The sequence below is a fragment of the Natrix helvetica genome, assembly GCF_964273705.1.
Source record: "Natrix helvetica genome assembly, chromosome: 3".
In the NCBI taxonomy this organism is placed as follows: Eukaryota; Metazoa; Chordata; class Lepidosauria; order Squamata; family Natricidae; genus Natrix; species Natrix helvetica.
Genome location: NC_138549.1, coordinates 141,602,214 through 141,620,819, shown reverse-complemented (window position 1 = coordinate 141,620,819; position 18,606 = coordinate 141,602,214). Strand labels below are relative to the sequence as shown.

General features: G+C 43.6%; 1 protein-coding gene across 3 annotated transcripts in view; it reads right to left on the bottom strand.

Moving 5' to 3' along the window:
* The window catches only part of MTCL2 (microtubule crosslinking factor 2), an 89,330-nt gene extending 87,615 nt beyond the window's left edge, over window positions 1–1,715 (bottom strand). For all 3 annotated transcript variants that reach the window (XM_081949081.1, XM_081949083.1, XM_081949082.1), the window contains exon 1: window positions 656–1,715. In XM_081949081.1, the coding sequence (XP_081805207.1) occupies window positions 656–1,417 (762 nt within the window). In that variant the 5' untranslated portion in view covers window positions 1,418–1,715. The remainder of the gene's footprint in view (window positions 1–655) is intronic.
* Between the last annotated feature and the right edge of the window lie 16,891 nt (window positions 1,716–18,606).

Below are 18,606 nucleotides of genomic sequence, written 5' to 3'. Positions count from 1 at the left end.
ACTCACCCGGGGCCAACTCCCCGTGGGACATTCTTTGTGGGATAACTGAACATGAGATAACTGCCACTGTTTCTTTGATTATGTTCATCTTTTTTTTTTTCATTCACATTTCATTTTGTTCCTCCTCTAGCATCCTTTCTTTAACGTTTCTATTCCACCGTCTCTTAGTGTGACTTGCATTTCTAGATTCACTTCGTTCCAATTGTCCCATGTGGAAGTGCCCAGCACCAGTTGGCCGGGATGAGTTGGCCAAGGTGAATTGGGGGGGGGGGGGCGCAGATGATGGAGGCATCCTAAAGCTGCCTTTTCCAAGGCTTCAGACTTGTACAGCCACTACAGCAGCAGCAGCAGCACCTCTCGAGAGCACCACCTCGGGAGAAGTCATTGTACAAGTTATTGTTCCACATAATAGTACGCATTAGGGGAGGCCCGATCTTACGTTCGACCCACAGGCATCTTTTGAGGGAAGGGGCGTGCCTCTTCTACAAAGACTTCCTGGGCGACGAAGAGGCCTTGGTGGGGTGGGGGGACTGAGAGACAATTCTCTGCAGAATCTGCGCTGTGCATAATCGAAGGTTTTGTTTTTCCCCTGAGAAAACAGCCTCGCGCCTCCTCAATCTCCGCCCAGCCTGCCCTCAAACCGGACCCCGCTCACCTTGAGATAGTCGTTCTCGGAGCGCAGCTCCTCCAACTCCCGGGCGACTCCCGCGTCCAGCAGCTCCTCGGTGAGGTCGGAGAAAGCCAGCGAGGTGCTGAGCGGGAGGCGGCTGCTGGCCAGCGAGGCCCCCGTCGACAGGTCCTCCGGCAGCGGGGAGACGCCGTCGGCGGAGGCACTGGCCGGCTGGGCAGGGGCGCTGCTGCTGGGTGGGGACTCGGTGTCGCTGCCGCCGCCGCTCAGCCCGCCCAGCTCCAGCAGCGACAGGAGCTTCGCTTCCTCCGAGGCGCTGCAGTCCGACACCTCCGAGCTGCTGTCTGTCAGGCTGAGGGCAGGCGGCGGCTGGGAGCGCGCCGACGGCACCTTTCCGGCCCCGCCGGAGGCAATTGCCCCCTCGGCAGCTCCGGGGAGACGGCTCCGCCCCTTTACTCTCGCCCCGACTCGGCCTCCCGAGCCCTTCCCGGAGCCCCGCGACCCCATCGGCGGCGTGGCCTTGCCCTTCTTCTCGCCGCGGCCATCCTTGGCGCTCCCAGCCCGGCGCGAGTGTCCGCCGCCCGCGCCTGACTTGCCAGGGAAGAAAACGGGCGAGCCGGGGTGGCTGCCCCGCCGGCTCTTGGCCAGCGACCACCCGGGCACATCCTTGGGTCTGGCCGGGGACGGCGCCCGGTGCAGCTTCTTCCTCTCGGGCTGCGCGGGAGGCAGCGGCGCTGGGGCCGGGGCGAGACGCTGGCTGGGTTCCGCCTCGCACAGCGCTGCTGCCATCCCCGCACCGGACGGCTCCTCACTGGCCCCTCCGGAGCCGTCTGGGGCTGGGACCGCTCATGACCCGGCCCGGAAAGCCGCCTCCCTCGTTTCCGCGCTGGGATCTCCTGACGCCTCAAGCTCTTCCAGCGGGCTCGCTCGGCTCGGGGGACGAAAACAGGTTAGGCTGACCGTTAATCCGCCGCCACGCCGCGATGATGCTCGTCTCCGCCGCCCCACAAGCAGCAACAGTTCCCCGGTTGGCTCCCTCCTCCTCCTGCTCGTCGTCGTCGTCCTCAGTATCCCCGCCCAGCTGCGAAGACGGTGACGCGCATGGTCTGGGAACAAAAGGCGGAGTGAGGCGCCCGAGGGGGCGCTCGGATCCTCGAGGCAACAGCGACCTCCTTCTCCGGACGGCCGAGAGGGCATCTCTCTCGATCTTGGCTCGAGATGGATACAGAGATCACTACCGTAAGGAAGGACGCAGCGCCCCGAATCCGTTTTATCTCCTGGAAGCAAAGACGGGACCCACCACCACGTAGCCCCGCCAAAGCCCGAAAAGTCCCCCTAATGAGCAGCTTCTGCCTGGCGGAGGTCGGAACGACTTTACCTCTGGGATTAAAAAATAAGATCGTGGCTTTTGAGCATTCTTGTGGTCAGGCACATCGGGATTATAAGAAATGTAGCTCAAGCAACCCCAAAGCCACCATATTCTCTCTTTTGTTTTAATCCCAGGAGGAAAGAAGAGGACGGTTGAATTTCCCCCACAGAAATCAAAACAACCAGCAGCTGGAAACCGAGGCAAGACAGTGCCCTGACTTCTGAGCAGTGTAGCACACAAGACCAGGAAGGGAACAGCTAGTGCATGTAGGATGCAATAATGTTCAACTATTTCTGCAGGGGGAAAGGATCGAGATCTGTGATGGCAAATCTATGGCAAGGGTGCCCGAAGAGGCACACGGAGCCATGTCGCCTGGCATGCATGCCGTTGTCCATTCCTGTTCTGGGCTTCAGGCGTGCGGCAGTGCCAGAAACTGGAAGAGCTGGCCTATCGTTTTCCAGCGTGAGCATCCATGCCGGCCAGCTGATCGTCGTGCGGCACGTGTAACCAAAAGACTAGCTGGCCGACATGCATGTGCGCGCTGGAAACCAGAAGTTTATTTTTCAGAGTGCCCATGCCCCCTGGGCAGCTCCTCTTCTGGGTTGTGGCCCTGATGACCGCATGTGCGCGCTCCCTTTTTGGCATTTGGTGCTGAAAAGATTCGCCATCACTGGTCTAGATGGTTGGGGTTATTTTCCTGTTCTTTCTGAAAGTTTGCTCAACAGAAAAACATATGGTTTCCATGTATGTTCCCTATTTTTTTTCCTAAGGATTCATGTTATTTCTATTATGCAAAATCTCCTTCAAACCTTCCCCAAATGCCTCAAACTGAGCATCAATGGGAAGTGGGGATGGGGGAAGCCATTATATCGAGTCAAGAAACGATTATACAAATAATGAGTTCAAAAACCCAATATATACTGTAGCAACAAAATGTTTTCAGATGAGTTCCTACATTTTTTGCCTCACAACAGACCATTTTGCAAAGAGGCACGTTAAAACAATTCCCCATTGTTTCAGATATATTCTACTTCAACACCCATAATGTCATGGTGGAACTAATGTGAGGAAACTAATGTCCTCTGTGTGCTATATGAATAATTCCCAAAGAAAACACAAGAGAGCCAATATTCATGGTCTCTTGAATAGACTTGAGTCCGATATGATTTATTGTGCACTTAGCAAGGCAGTTACTCTTTGTGTTTCCCACTAGTGGTACAAAACAAAAACATTGGTGCATGAAAAAATCACAGTGTACTTTCACAGTTGCTTTGCCATACATTTTTCTGTCCACTTTCTGTTCTAAGTAGAATGTTATCCAAGAGTTCAATTAAAATTGCAATACATGATTACATTGAACGTTCAGAGACTAAGATAGACAATGGGCCAATAGAACAAAACTGGAATAACACATCAACATATATAAGATGCAAATTCTGGAAGAGCAAAATTGTGCTATCTATATAATATGAAGCCCATTTTTTCTAGGAAAACATTGGAATAATTATCTTGGAAAGAAATAGTTGCTTGTATGTGTTTTCTGGATCTCTTCTGCTATCTGAAAAATTTGTAGCTGGGTATTTCAAAAATGTTATATTCTCAAAGTGTAAATCAAAGCTGGCATTCAGTGTTTCTCAGGAAGTCATGTGATTTATACACAGCAGCTGTTGGCAAAACACACTAAAGCAATCAATGGATCTGTCTACTGTTTTCATTGCATTGCATCAGAAGACCTGGCAGTAACACAGTTGTCTTGAAATACAGCTGCAAATTGGTTTTAAATCCACACTTTTCATCTGCCATATTGCCTCATTCTTCAATATTGATCCACTAAGCATTATTAGCTAATGTTGGCTTTGAAACTAGGTGCTATCATTTTACCATTGCAGGTATTCCTTGACTTACGACCATACGTTCAGTGACTGTTCAAAATTATGATCTTTTCCCAAAGTTACAATTATTGCAACACCCTGGGGTCACATGAACAAAATCTGGGCACTTGGCAATCTGCCCACCCTTATGACCAATTGCAAGGATGCTGCAGCTCAATTCCGGGCTCAATTGTGGTCATAAGTCAAGGACTATCTGTATTTACAGCTGGAAATTGATACATCTTGATTTCTAATGCCGATCAATAACTATTTCCTTAGTACCTGTCCCCTCTCCGGGGGAAAAATAACTGTTGAGATGAGTCCATTTGGATGCATCACTGATTCATGAAGAGAAGAAAAGAGAAGAATGATTAGCACGAACGACCTCCCACAGCAAGAATCATATTTAAAGAAAAGGAAAAACTACTTTCCCCATCTCAATTTTTAGTGTGCTTGAGTAAACCTAATGCATAATTGGAACATTGCCAAAAGATATTGCTATAAGCCAAGCATTCTTAATATGATGGTCCTTATATGTTAATGCATGTGTTTATTAACAAAGTTTTGTGGCAAAGATTGAAGTCATAAACTAACAAGCGCTGGGTCAGAAGATTATATGACTCTGTTTTTAATTGATTGAATATATGAATTCAGTTAGATGTGGCATGTTCTAATGTTTGTTTATTATTTGTTGTTTGTTTGTTTGTATAACCACCCTCAGTTACACAGTGAGGGCAACCATGGGTTAACACAATAAATAAATGCTTATATGGAGAACATCACACAAACATTTATATATGGATGGACGGTATAGTCCTCCAGATGTTGCTTAGGTATCATTCATAACATTCTGTCCTTTTTAAAGTATCTTATAGCTATAGACTTCATTTCTCCATGTTGTTCGGACAGCAAAACATTTAGGGACACATATTTTCCACGCTGTCTTATAACGTAACAAATTAAGGCTATAAAAATACAGAAAGACCATCTCATGAATCTAGAGTTGATATTTTTATTAACAGTTATTAATGATTTTGAAAGTATTAATAATCTGAAATAAAGTATGTTCCGGTCGATTTTATCTTTGGTGCCATTTCTCATCCTTTCTCCAGTCCAGATAACATGATACCCTTCTTTGCATAATCAATACTGGAGTTGTTTTGATGCACAGAGAATAGCTGCCTTTTAAAATACAAGAGGGACAGCACCAGAGGGAGGTTCCAGCAAAATAAGGAACATACCAATCTTTTCCTGGGTTTTTTGTTTTTAAATTTAATCCTAGAAAGATACGGGAGTGCTGGCTTTTTATACGAATGAAGCATGCTCTGCTGAAGAAATCTGTAAACATTGATTTGTTATGGTTTTAACTATTCGTAAAAAAGCACATTCTAGAAAATGTTTTTGTCTACTACAGGTTCAATGGCATTTGCAGGGGGGGGTCAAAAAGGCAAAATAGTATCCCCAATGCTACAATCCAAGCCCCACCCCTGAATGTGTGCGTGCAATAGCATCTTCACAAAAGAGATCATGACACTACACACACACACACCTAAAATGTCATGGCAGGGATTACATATCAGTGACATCTAATGCTCAGACACAAATTAAAATTTAAAAATATTTAATTCAACTTGATTACATAAGTGGAGTGTCAAATGTAGACCAAATATTAAAGCATAAAAACAACACAATGACAACAAGGTTACTTTTTTTCAAGGTAGTTTTTAGTTGTAACATGAGTGTGAAAACGTGGCCATCAAAAAGATTAACAAAAAAAAAGTGTGATGGTCTTGAATTGTATCCTTAAGAGAAAAATTGGGGGGACTATTTTAATCCATAAGAACAAAAAATCATTCAATGCTAGATGAAGTAAGGTCTGATGACTCATTGAAAACACTAATAATTAAGACTAATGTTAGATATTTTGGATACATAATAAAAAAAACTCTGATGAATGGAAAGGTGATTGGGGGGAAAAGCAGACAAAAATAAGGTAGCTAGGAATGATGACACATGAACTTAAAAGAATTCAAAGTAGTAGTTACTGATACTCCTGATGAAATGATGTCCATCAATCACAAAGAGTCTGAGATGAGATAACAGAAGGATTGAACAACAACATTGTCTGCTTACTCACAGTAGAAAGGACCAAACAGAGACTGTAGACTAAGCATCCTCAATGCGGCCTGCCAATGCAAAGTATCTGGCCCATGGAGTGGTGATACGAAAAGCAGCTGCCAGCTTGTAAAGTAGTGTTTTAAATGTCTTTAAAAATACTTTAAAAACAACCTTTCAGATGTTTTTCACAGTCATGTGGTCCGGGGCCGATGGGTGAGTAGGAGACGGGGTGGTGACAGCTTGCAAAGCAGCTGTCAGCTTGTAAAGTAGTGTGTTAAAAGTCTTTTAAAGTCTTTTAAAACACTTTAAAAAGCTTTAAAACGCTTTTAAAAGCTTTTAAAACACTTTAAATGCATTAAAAACAGCCTTTCAGATGTTTTTCACAGCCATGTGATCCAGGGCCGATGGGTGAGTAGGAGAGAGGGTGGTGCTAGCTTGCAAAGCAGCTGTCAGCTTGTAAAGTGGTGTGTTAAAAGTCTTTAAAAAGCTTTAAAATGCTTTAAAATGCTTTAAAAACAGCCTTTCAGATGTTTTTCACAGCCATGTGATCCAGAGCCAGGTGGGTGACTAGGGAAGGGGCTGCTTTTAAAGTAGCACTTTAAAAGTGGGTGGGTGGGTGGATGGGTGGGTGGGTGGGGGACATGTCTCCATGTCTCCTAGCTTTTTCAAAATCAACTGAAGTTGGCTAACACTAATTCAAATGCAACCGCAGTATAATGCCTGAAGGAGAATTGCACTACAAATGAAGATATGTGCAGTGTTCCTAGAAATTTGTTCATTTTTTTCAAACTATAGTCCGGCCCCCAACAGTCTGAGGAACTATTATGTCTCCTCAATTCACCATTGGAGGCTGGATGTGTGTGTGTGTGTGTGTGTGTTGATTCTCGCCTTATTCCGTCTACTTCCAATGTCTCTGAATGCCCATCTTGGGGGGTTTAGTTGCAGTCTTAATTGGTGCAGTTCTCAGTCTGGTTTATTGTGTGGTCATCTGAAACATATGATCAGGTGTTATTTTGAAGGAAATCTTGTTTGTTTTATTCTTTTTTAATGGTCTATTTTAAGGATCCTGAAGCTCCTGTTGTAATAAAGTTAGGCAAGTGGCAAGAAAGTTTGTGCTCTTTTTCCCTTTGGGGCAGGGGTCTTAAGTATAGATTCCTTGGGTTGAGCAAGTACAGAAAGGAGAAAGACAAAATAGGCTGCTAAATTGGCCATGCCACCCAGTCATATGACCACCTAGCCATGCCCACCCAGCCGGTCCGGCCCCCCAACAGTGTGAGGGACCGTGAATCAGCCCCCTGTTCAAAACGTTTGAGGACCCTTGCTATAGACTGAGTCGTAAACTTGGTTCTCTTTGAAGTACCGTACATGAAATTGAATTAAGCAAAATTACAATTAGAAATTAAACAAGAAGTATTTAATAGAAGCAGCAAAGCAATGTACAAATTTGCCCTCCAGGTATTTACAGGATCATTAAGAGACATAAGTTTACTCCCTTCCTTCTGGTTATACATTTCCAGCTGAAATAGGTCCATGCTGATCACTGGATCATATATCAAGCAAATAAATCAAAAATGGGTCAACTACAATCATCAATGTCTATGGGGAAAGATTTGTTACAGCTCAGGAAAGATAGATGAAATAAACAGCAATGCACCCATGATGTAAAAGCTATGCAAATTCTTAGTATATTGCTTCAGGAGTTAGTAACATAACTTCCCATCCATACTCCTACTGATATTATTTATGGTCTACAACTCTATAACAGAACACCATGCTTTGATGATTTTTTTTAATCATGTGTTGGGATTGTTGCTATTGTACCAGCCTCCCTACTGCATAGCAACCTCTGCCTGATTCTGTGGCCAGGCTGCCTGTTCCATTGGTTGATTGTTCTCACTGTCAGAAAATTTCTCCTTATTTCTAGGTTGGATGACCTCTGGCAAGAGCAAGATGGGGATGGTACGCCCTTCCTTGTTCATCTTGAACTCTTGGTGGCCTTTGATATCATTGATCATGGGATCCTTCTGGGTTGGTTTGGGAATTGGAAGTAGGCAGAACACTATTGTTTTGGTTCTTCTCTTTTGTCTGGGCTCAGTTCAAATCACTGTCAATGCTAGGGAATGGTCCAGCACATTGAAGAATGAAGGGAATAGAGTCTGCCTAAGAAACAATCAGACAAGAGAGGCAGATGCCCTCAGTGGCTTAACAGAGAAAGAAACTTAGGAAGTTCTAATGGATCAAGCAGTTAAAAGCGATGGTGAGATGTTTGTCATTTCAGATGTGCATGATTCTGTTAATGTAACCTTACAATAAAGTAAAATTAGTTCATCGAGTCATGTTTCCTGTCTTGTTTACTTGGGAGGGCTGACATCAGTTTTGCAAGTCTGAAAGAACAAATTTCCCAATGTACATCCACAGTATATGAAGCCACCGGGTGGGTTGATCCAGTGGTCTGGGGAGAGATATCATTAATGTGTTGGTGATACCCAGTTTTATATCCCCACCTCAGATTGTCTGCATGATGTTGTGAAAGCTTTATATCAGTCCCTTCTAACATGCTTGCCATGCCCCAATTCCTTCTGTGGGCAAAGCTGCCTCTTATCTGATCCTTGCCTAGCCTGCAGCAGCAACTCCTCACTCCTGCCTTCTCAAGGACATCCTCACAGACTATTACAGGAACGTTTTTTGGCTATGTTGAGGCCATCATATGACTCTCTGGCTGCTGTGTATTTTATTCCTTGTTCTATTTCTGTATGTATTTTTGTTTTTACTGCTTTGAGCCACCAAGAGTCGTGCACTTGAGGTTGTCTCTGCCTATCCTGTGTTCAGAGTTATCCATGATAATATAAAAGCTAAGATGAGACCCTAGAACCATTAGTTCCACTAGTACCATGGGTTAACACAAAATAAAGTTCAGTCAAAGTACACCTGAGATGTGCACTTTGTTCATAGTTCATAAACCCAAGTTAACAAGCACAATTGCTCTGCTCACCAATCTTGCTATGCCAATTCCCAATCTAATGTTTTGTGTGAACCAACCATCAAGAAGAATGTATTTTAATTTTCCCAAAAGCTATTCTTGGCATCAGTGAAGGATTTTTCACTATCTCTTCCACAATTTTTTAAAAATAAAGTTCTAATTACAAAGAGGATTTTTTTCCGGATTACATTTGAAGAAAAAATGATTACATTTGTTTCTATGCTTGCTCAATTCCATTATCATTTTCTTTCTTTCTTTCTTTCTTTCTTTTTCTTTCTTTCTTTTTCTTTCTTCCTTTCCTTTCCTTTCCCTGCCTCCCCTCCCCCTCCCCCAAATCCCATTTTTTAAAATTACAAATTATCTTGTGTATATCTTGGCTCTGATTGGTTTATGATATGTGAAAAAATGTGAATCCTATCCTCAAAATAATTTGAAATGAAGCTAGGGAATCTAGTGTTTGCATATGAAAAGCACATCAAAGCTAGGTAAGGATTGCAGAGCAGACAAGGTTTAACTTTGAAGGTAATGAGATGGATATAGAGTAAGTAAGGTAAGTAAGAGTAAGGTTCTGCATTTAGGCAACAAAAACGAAATGCACAGGTACAGTATAGGTGGTACCTTGCTCAACAGTAGTAACTGTGAAAGAGATCTTGGAGTCCTAGTGGACAACCATTTAAATATGAGCCAGCAGTGTGCAGCAGCTGCCAAAAAAGCCAACACAGTTCTAGGCTGCATAAATAGAGGGATAGAATCAAGATCATGTGAAGTGTTAATACCACTTTATAAGGCCTTGGTAAGGCCACACTTGGAATACTGCATTCAGTTTTGGTCACCACAATGTAGAAAAGATGTGGAGACTCTAGAAAGAGTGCAGAGAAGAGCAACAAAGATGATTAGGGGACTGGAGACTAAAACATATGAAGGACGGTTGCAGGAACTGGGTATGTCTAGTTTAATAGAAAGAAGGACTAGGGGAGACATGATAGCAGTGTTCCAATATCTCAGGGGTTGCCACAAAGAAGAGGGAGTCAAACTATTTTCCAAGGCACCTGAGGGTAGAACAAGAAGCAATGGGTGGAAACAAATCAAGGAGAGAAGCAACTTAGAACTGAGGAGAAACTTCCTGACAGTTAGAACAATTAGTCAGTGGAACAGCTTGCCTCCAGAAGTTGTGAATGCCCCAACACTGGAAGTCTTTAAGAAGATATTGGATAGCCATTTGACTGAAACGGTATAGGGTTTCCTGCCTAGGCAGGGGGTTGGACTAGAAGACCTCAAAGGTCCCTTCCAACTCTGCTATTGTATTGTATGTATATCTCAGGAAAGCCTATGATTATATGTTACACTGAACTAAATATTAACCATTGCCACATTTTAATCTAATGTGTAGCACAAACCCTTCTTATGGTACATTAATTGATGGTTCAATTAACTTGGTAAGCTCAAAAAATTGAGTTAGCATGGGTACTTGTTTTATGAAAATACAACCTACACCTTGCTAGATATAGTATGTCACTGACTTTGAGCCATCGGGTGGACTTAAAACACTGCTCTTTACTGTATAAAATTTCAGTGAGTTTTTTCAAATATCCCAAGTGTGCATTACAAAAAAAAGGCAGTGGCCTCCCAACTTGTATCAGTCCTTCACCAAGTGTCTGTTCAGTGAATTTCAACAACCAATTAATATTTCCAATAATTTTATTTCTCTCACCCTCCCAAAGAAAAGCAAACCTAGAAGAAGCAGTACATAACTATTTGCAAGACTCTTAGTCTGTTTGTGAAACTGGCAGAAGACAGCTGGCTTTGGATAAGTACTGGGGAAATCATGGAAAAGAATTGTCTACTGTCAGGTAATTTCTCCAGTACAGTTGGACCTCAGGTGCCGACCGTAATCCATTCCAGAACTTCGGTCAGCACTCAATTTGTTTGTGACCAGAAGCAAGACTGACTGCGCATGAGCATGCACAAAAGAATGGTGTGGAAGGGGAAATCACTGCGGCAGGGAAAATTGCCATGGCTGTGTTTATTCGGCCCCTGAGGATGTGTTTGTGACCTGAATGCAACATTTAGCGGATTTTTCGGTCGGCACCCGAATTGTTCGTGGTCTGAGCCATTCGGGACTCAAGGTCCCACTGCAGTGGTGGATTCCTAACCAGTTTACTACTGGTTTGCTGAGAGGGCGATTTGCACATGCACTGCTTAGTTTGCTCATGCGCACCCCCACCATGCAGTGCTGCACATGCGCAGTTGATTGAAAACTGTTCTGTACATGCGCAGAAACATGCCAGTGATGGCAGAAGAGACCGGGGAACTGGTTCGGGGGCATGGCAGGCCTGGATTGCTGCCAGTTCCAGCAGCCCAGACTACTATACCACTAGTGGTCCAGCTGAACTGGGCCGTACCGGTAGGAACCCACCACTGTCCCATTGTATCCCAAGAACAGTGTCACCTAATACAACATAACATATGGTTTTGCTTCAGGAAACGTCAGTTCAGCCTTTCATTTTTGGGGTGTAGATGTTTATTTTGTAGTCAAACATCCAACCTGCAACTGTAATAACTTCAGGATCAACTGATTCAAATTCTTGATAGGCAGGCCAGAGCAAGTAATAACAACAAGAATCTAAAAGTGAGGGGGGTTGCAATTGAAAGAAAGTATGTTCACCTGCTTGACCCTCTAACCCAGGGTTTCTCCGCCTTAGCAAATTTAAGATATATGGACTTCAACTCTAAGAATTCCTCAGTCAGCATGGAGAATGCTGCAGATATCGAGTATGGTGGCTGGGAAATTCTGGGAGTTGAGGTCTACATATCTTCAAGTCACCAGGGTTAAACAAAACACTGCTCAGACAGATGGCAATGCTGTTATGGAAGAAATGAGTAAAAGAGTAATATCAAGCACTACACCTTTGGTCTCAAAGGTGCTTTTTCAAGAGGCAACTGGACTTTCTGGTTTTTCTTTGAAGACATTTCACTTCTTGTCCTAGAGGTTTCTTCAGCTCTAACTAGGCGATGGGAAATGGTGGTCATTTTCATTGTTTTAGCGAGTCATTAAAGCCACTTTGAAGTTTATTTGTGTCACCAGGGTCACTGCAAATAGGTCCAGAGCCTTCTTGGAACTGTTGAAAGGACTGTGTTGTAGGCTGGAGATAGATGATGTCATATCCCCCCCCCCTCTGTTGAAAGTGGGATGTTCAGTTTTGACATAGATGGTCTCTTTGACCCCTCTTTCAAATCAGCGGTCCTCTCTGTCTTGAATGAGAAGCAAAACATCTTCAAAGAAAAACTAGAAAGTTCAGTTGCCTCTTGAAGAAACACCTTTGGGACAACCCTGACCTGGATGACTGAGAATCCCCATAGACACTAGATCAATAAATTATTTTATTTCAATAAATTATGCAACCAATTAATTTTCCATACAAAATAATTGAAGGGGGTCAGAAAATTTTTGGCAGCCTCTAAAATTACAGCTGTCTGTGAACAAACTGAAATGACTACCTCAGATAGAAGATGGAGAGAATGAAGAAAAGTACAATGCGATGGGTAACAGGATTGTGGATTTACTATTCTGCTATAGCCTGTGGGTGATATGGAGAAGATTATTCTGATTATTATTTAAATATTACTCAACTGTCCAGGCATTCAGCTTTTATACGTGTGGAGAATGGAGGGGTGGAATAGCAAAGTCCAATCTTCTCTTTTGTTTTATTCTTCTAAATATTTTGAACTAGATCTGTAAAGGGGCTAGTTATCTCTTCAAACTACTTGATTATTTCAGAGGGAAAAAAGGTTAGCAATTATGGGTGCATGTAACTTTGGCCAGGGGGGGGGGGAAGTGGCGGGAGGAGTGTGGTGTTTATAAATGGAACAAAGTGTTTGCTGTTGAAGCACAAAGTGCTTCAGACACTTTCATTTTCTCATACATCAGCCATCTGCTTATCCTGAGAAAGATTTTCTCTATTTTAGGACTGCCCTGGCAAAATGCACTTTCACAGAATTCTTGCTCAATTATCACTGTTCTTGTCACAGAACAGGAGTGCATCGGTGGGAAAAGCAGGCAACATATTTTTAGAGCAACAGTAACGTGGCTCACATGTAAACTGTACAGAAAACGAATATATTTTATTTGCTAGAATTAATTCATATAAGTTATCTTTACCATGCAGAAACACGTTCAGGTTCAAATGAGGTGAAGCTCAACTTTTGTGGATGTGTGGTAGCTAACAGCTGTAAGGTCATTAAATCATGATCCCTGTTTGATTACCTCAAATAATTTGGCAAGTAAGTGGACAAAATGAAGACTAGGTATATATACTTCAACAAATGTTTGTACCTTTTATTAAAAAATATGTGCAATGTGTATGACTGATAACTGATCCAGTATTCAATTTGCTGGAATGGCAACCCGTAAGCTAAACTGCAACATCAGGCTAAAGAACTGAGAATGTCCACTCTTAAGCACCCTTGTACTGCAATAAAGGCTGCAATAAAATGTCAAGTCAGCATTTCACAAACTAGCAGGTGTGCCAAAGTACTTCTCAGTACTAGATATGTTATGCATACGTACATAGTACCACCCCATGTGAATGGCTGAGAGCTGTCCTGCTGAATAGCATCTCAATCATCTTTCACCTAATCATATTTGTGTAGAGTTCATCAGCCACTCAAATTCTATTAACCCATGAACTCTTCTACCACATCATCTTAAGTGGCTCTCCTATCTCTTTCGGAGTCATAGTGTGTCTCTTTTCCTATTAATAGCAACTATCCTTCCATTCACATATTAAAATGGGACCCAAAAACAGCTGGCTTGATACATTAAAAGACAAAAGATGGTCAGAAAAGTAGAAAAATCCAGAATTTTTTGCCTGTAAAGGAGCAACTGTTGACTCAAAAAGGAATGAACAGGAAGTCCAAGGTTTAATTCTGGGGTTGAGCATAAAAAAGAGCAGCTGTTAATGTAGAACTTCATATGTTTGACTTCCTTATTCTCCATAATAATATTAGTTATCTGACATTTCAGTATTTGTTTGGGAATATGTGGCAGGGAGATTTGAGCAACATGCAGTTCAGAGGTGGGCTACTAATTTTTTTACTACCAGTTTGGTCACGCTCCCACGCGTGCTCCGCGCACGCGCGACGCTTCTGTGCAGGCACAGAAACGTCTGGGCGGGTGGGCGGAGCCTCCCAGCACCGCTACTACCAGTTAGCTGATCCAGACCGAACCTGCAGCAACCCACTCTGATACAGTTATAACCAATCTTTGGAGACCAAGAGGCAGTACCTGGAATAAGTCATTTTCAAATCCGCTCAGGTAGCAAATGGGCCAATTAGCCAATAGCAGAATGAATCTGGAACCTGAATAGTGGAAAGCACCACACCACATCCAATAACACTTCTGACTTATAAGAAGCAACTCAATTCTCTTTGTATGTAAATATTAAGTATTGTCTGAAATTACTTTCAGATTCAAGATTAAAAACAGATCTGGATGCATTAGATCTTTCTTGTTCCCCATTTTAAACATATATATGTTTCTAGTCTGATGAAGAATATTGGAGATAATTCTCAATCGTGAGTTTTATATTTTCTCCCTCAATGCTTTAATCCAGTTACTCATTGCAGATGCATACTATCACAACCTTCCCTAATCTCAGCCTTCCTTACTCATGGCTGTTGAAATGCAACATATGCAATCATCTGTACTTCTAACATTATGGAAAAAGTGAAGGATTCAGGAAAAGATAGTCTTAAAACAATTCTCAGTTGCAGGTATTTTTTTTTATCTGTGCATGTAGTTATTTCTCACAGTTTGAGTTTGATTGAGAAGAGATTGTGGAAGAAAGTAGTTTGAGACCGCAGGAATATCACCCTGTGGTCCCCACAGATATATTGTAGGGCAGTGATGGCGAACCTAAGTGACTTCCAGTTTGCTCAGAGGGTCGTTTTGAGCGTTCCAAAGGCTTCAGGGAAGCCTCCGGATGGTTCCTGAAGCCTCCAGAGGGCCTCCGGGGGGGGGGTGTCGCGCATTGCATTATGGGTGCAGCACGCCCACACACGATCCCCCTGCGCTTCCCCCACTTGTGGCACGCGAGCCAAAAAAGGTTCGCCATCACTGTTGTAGGGTGTACCACAGTGCAGGATTAAGTGGCCTTTAGAAGTCCCAGGAGCTTAGATTTCCATACAATGATGTCCGTCCATCGTATTCAAATAAGACCTTGACATCTGGGATATCAAGACTTGCACCTGAATTGGATTAAAGTGAGGGAGAGGTTTGCAGAGTCAGCCTCACTCTCTCTTCCCAGATTCCATCTTGCTCCATTAGCAGGACAAGAGTCGAGACAGTTGAAGATGAGCTGGGAACAGTGGTTGACCAAGGCGTATTTTGTGTCTTGCCGTGCTCTTAGTGTACCACATCACTTGCAGAGATGGCATTCATGACTATTGTCCCATTCTAATAGGTTTCATCTGCTCAATCTACTGGAATCTGTCTTCACATGCTCGGGATAGACAAGTCCCTATCTCACCGAAGGTCAACGACTCAATGACTACTCTCAACCTGGTTTGGCCAGCCTGTCAAAGCTGTTGTCCAGTGTGTGGCCGCCATGCATGCTACAGCTACTAGAAGCCACAGATGAGAGCTGAGTGACAGGTGAGACCAAAGGTGGACTAGCTGCCCCAAAAGCTGCCCTAAAATGAGCTGCCCTAAAAGGACACGACATGCCCCTACATCATAGGTGCTACCCTTCCCTGAACACCCCATACACCCCTCCATACAATACTTAATACCAAGACAACTGGAGAGACTTGTAAGATAGAGAAAAAGCATGCTCCAATCTAAGCTTACAGATCATTAGGAACAGCCTATATATCTTGCACAATACTACCTGCCCATGTAGGCAGACAAATATTTGATACAAAGTGAAGTAAAGTGCTGCACCTTTTGGTCTTCAAAAATTGGATATAACTTGCATGTTGCTTAGTGCAGTCCTCTGTCAATAGGCAGCATTGATCAGAGAGAGATCTCCCTCCCAAAAAAGAATCAAAAGATTGGCTTATCCTGCAGTCTGACATTAGTATTTTGGCGGAAAGAGTGTTCAGTTTTTCAATTTTGTACTGTATCCCCACTGTAAAGGAGCAGTTGGGAATAGCTGTTGTATCAGCCATTTCAGCAACAAACCCCTATCTTGCTTATTTCCATCTCAAGCCATTTGGGTAGGAGGAGAAAAAGGGTTTAAATTTATTCCATACCCCTCAGAGGGGCAAGGCGAGTGCCATATTTTTCCTTGAGTTCTTTTTTGCCATTCTCTTCAGGCCTAACTGCACAAAGGAACCTGCCTCTTTTAATTGTTGCTTTAATGTGTTATCAGAAATGCAACATGTGCCATGCACTGAGGTCATTGGACTACCATTTACCTACATCTGCCATGCAGATGTGAACAATAGGGATCAAAGTATATGGACAGGCACTCTCTAAAGAAAGCACCTTTGCCAACAGAGCCTTACATCTGTAGCAATTAATTAGGGGCATTGGATATAGAAAACAATAAGTTACAGACATATGCTCTTTTAGAGGGAATCATCTTCTTTCACTAGCCACATTTCTCTCATTCAGAGCTCTCCCATTCAAAGCTTGACTTAAATGACAGAGTTCCCTCTCAGCTAGTCCTGCATAGTGTCAGAAACACATAAGAGAATATATATAGCTCAGGGCTGAACCGTGAAGTCCTTGGTGCTTTCTAAGCTTGTCTGTTTACTTGAAAATGTTTCATTTGCTGACTAGGTAACATCATTGGTACTACTGAGTATAGATTCCAGATTGTTGATATACTATAGTTTACCCTGCCAATGTTTTTTGGGGGTGTGTGGTTTCTCCTTACGTGTTCCTTGATTGGGATATTGTTTTCTGCTTGATTGTTTGTCTCCTTGGTATTTTCTTGATTAGGGTACTGTTTTCTATTTGATTGTTTGTCTGGTGGTAACTGCTGCTTACTTGGGTATTGGCACCTGAGGAGAATAAATTCTGACCTTTTTGTTTCCTTCTTAGCTTTAATAAGGCAGCCAACAGAGAATGCTAGAAAGCAAATTGGAATATTTTTGGTCTCCCCTTCTGCAAAGAATTAAGAATAACATCTACTTGGGCATTACACCAGACCAGATGTCTTAGCACTGTGTATAAACATAGTCAGAATCCAAATTCTCATAACAGGATGCCACTTATTTTAAAGTAAAATGAATGCAAACAGGATAATGTGGAAAAGTAAAAAAAATAACTTATTCTGCATTTAATTAAGTTGCTGTAGTCACGAAGGCGGGACACTCATATTTCAGTCTAATTTATTTCCACCTAACTGGGAACTATTGCCATCAAGGACAAAGAAGATTCATATAAACACCCTTTTTCAAAAGATGCACTCCAGTCTGTCTGAACTACAGTCCACAATAATTCCTCAAGCACAGTGGCGTAGCGTGGGTTGTCAGCACCCGGGGCAAGGCAAGTAATTTGCGCCCCCTAAAGCGAGGGTGGCCCGACTGCAGCTGCCCCTGGGTCGGCATCAGTCAAGTGAGGCTCTCCATGCTGGCCTCCTGCCTTCCTCCCGAGGAGGAGCTCGAAGGGCAGCGGGAAAAGGCTCGACTGAAGGGAAGCAGGTGCCGCGGGGGTGGGAGGCGCACCGGGGGCTTCGGGAAGGCGCCGGCTTCCCAGGGCGCTCCAGGCGGAGCGGGAGGACACGGTGGCGTTGCAGCGGCGGGCAGACGGAGCGCAGCGCAGCGCCGCTCTCCTTCGGCTCCGCCTGGAGCGCCCCGGGAAGCTGGTGCCTTCCCGAAGCCCCCGGTGCACCTCCCACCCCCGCGGCACCTGCTTCCCTTCAGTCGAGCCTTTTCCCGCTGCCCTTCGAGCTCCTCCTCGGGAGGAAAGAGACGGCCACAGTCCGGCAAAGGGCGGCGCAGGGCGAGTCAGGGCGCCCCCCCAGATGTTGCGCCCGGTGCGGCCGGCCCCCCCCTGCACCCCCCACGCTACGCCACTGCTCAAGCATTAGAAGAAATTATTTGGCCCCATCTATAGTTTCTAAAATCTTGTTTTCACAATCCTTTAAAATCTCTATCCATTTCTATTTTTCTTAAGATTTGGTCCTCTGCTTACCTGAACTCTATGTAGCTATTTTCTCAAGTCTTGAATCTATATAGATAGCACAATTATGTTCTATTCTAGAGACTCTTTAGTAACATTAGAATTATGAAGTAGATGGAGGCCATTTATGTCACTGACCCTTCAGTGTGGGGATCCAAATAAAAATATTAGCTGAGCCTCTCCTTGAGCATATCTAAATGAAGGGAATTCATTACCTCCACCAACTCCATTGACCAACGACTATTTAACAGTTAAGTTTTTTTTTAAATGCTGGAATATGCTTCTCCATAATTGCAAATCATTCTTCAATTTTCTATACTCTGGACAAAACTGAGCAGAATAGCAGAGTTGGAAGGACCATGGAAGTCTTCTAGTCCAACCCTCCTTTCAAGCAGAAAACCCTATACCATTTCAGACAAATGCTTGTCCAATCTGTTCTTAAAGACCTCCATTATTGGAGCACCCACAACTTCTGGAGGCAATGTCATGACCCACTCTAAAAATCCTTTC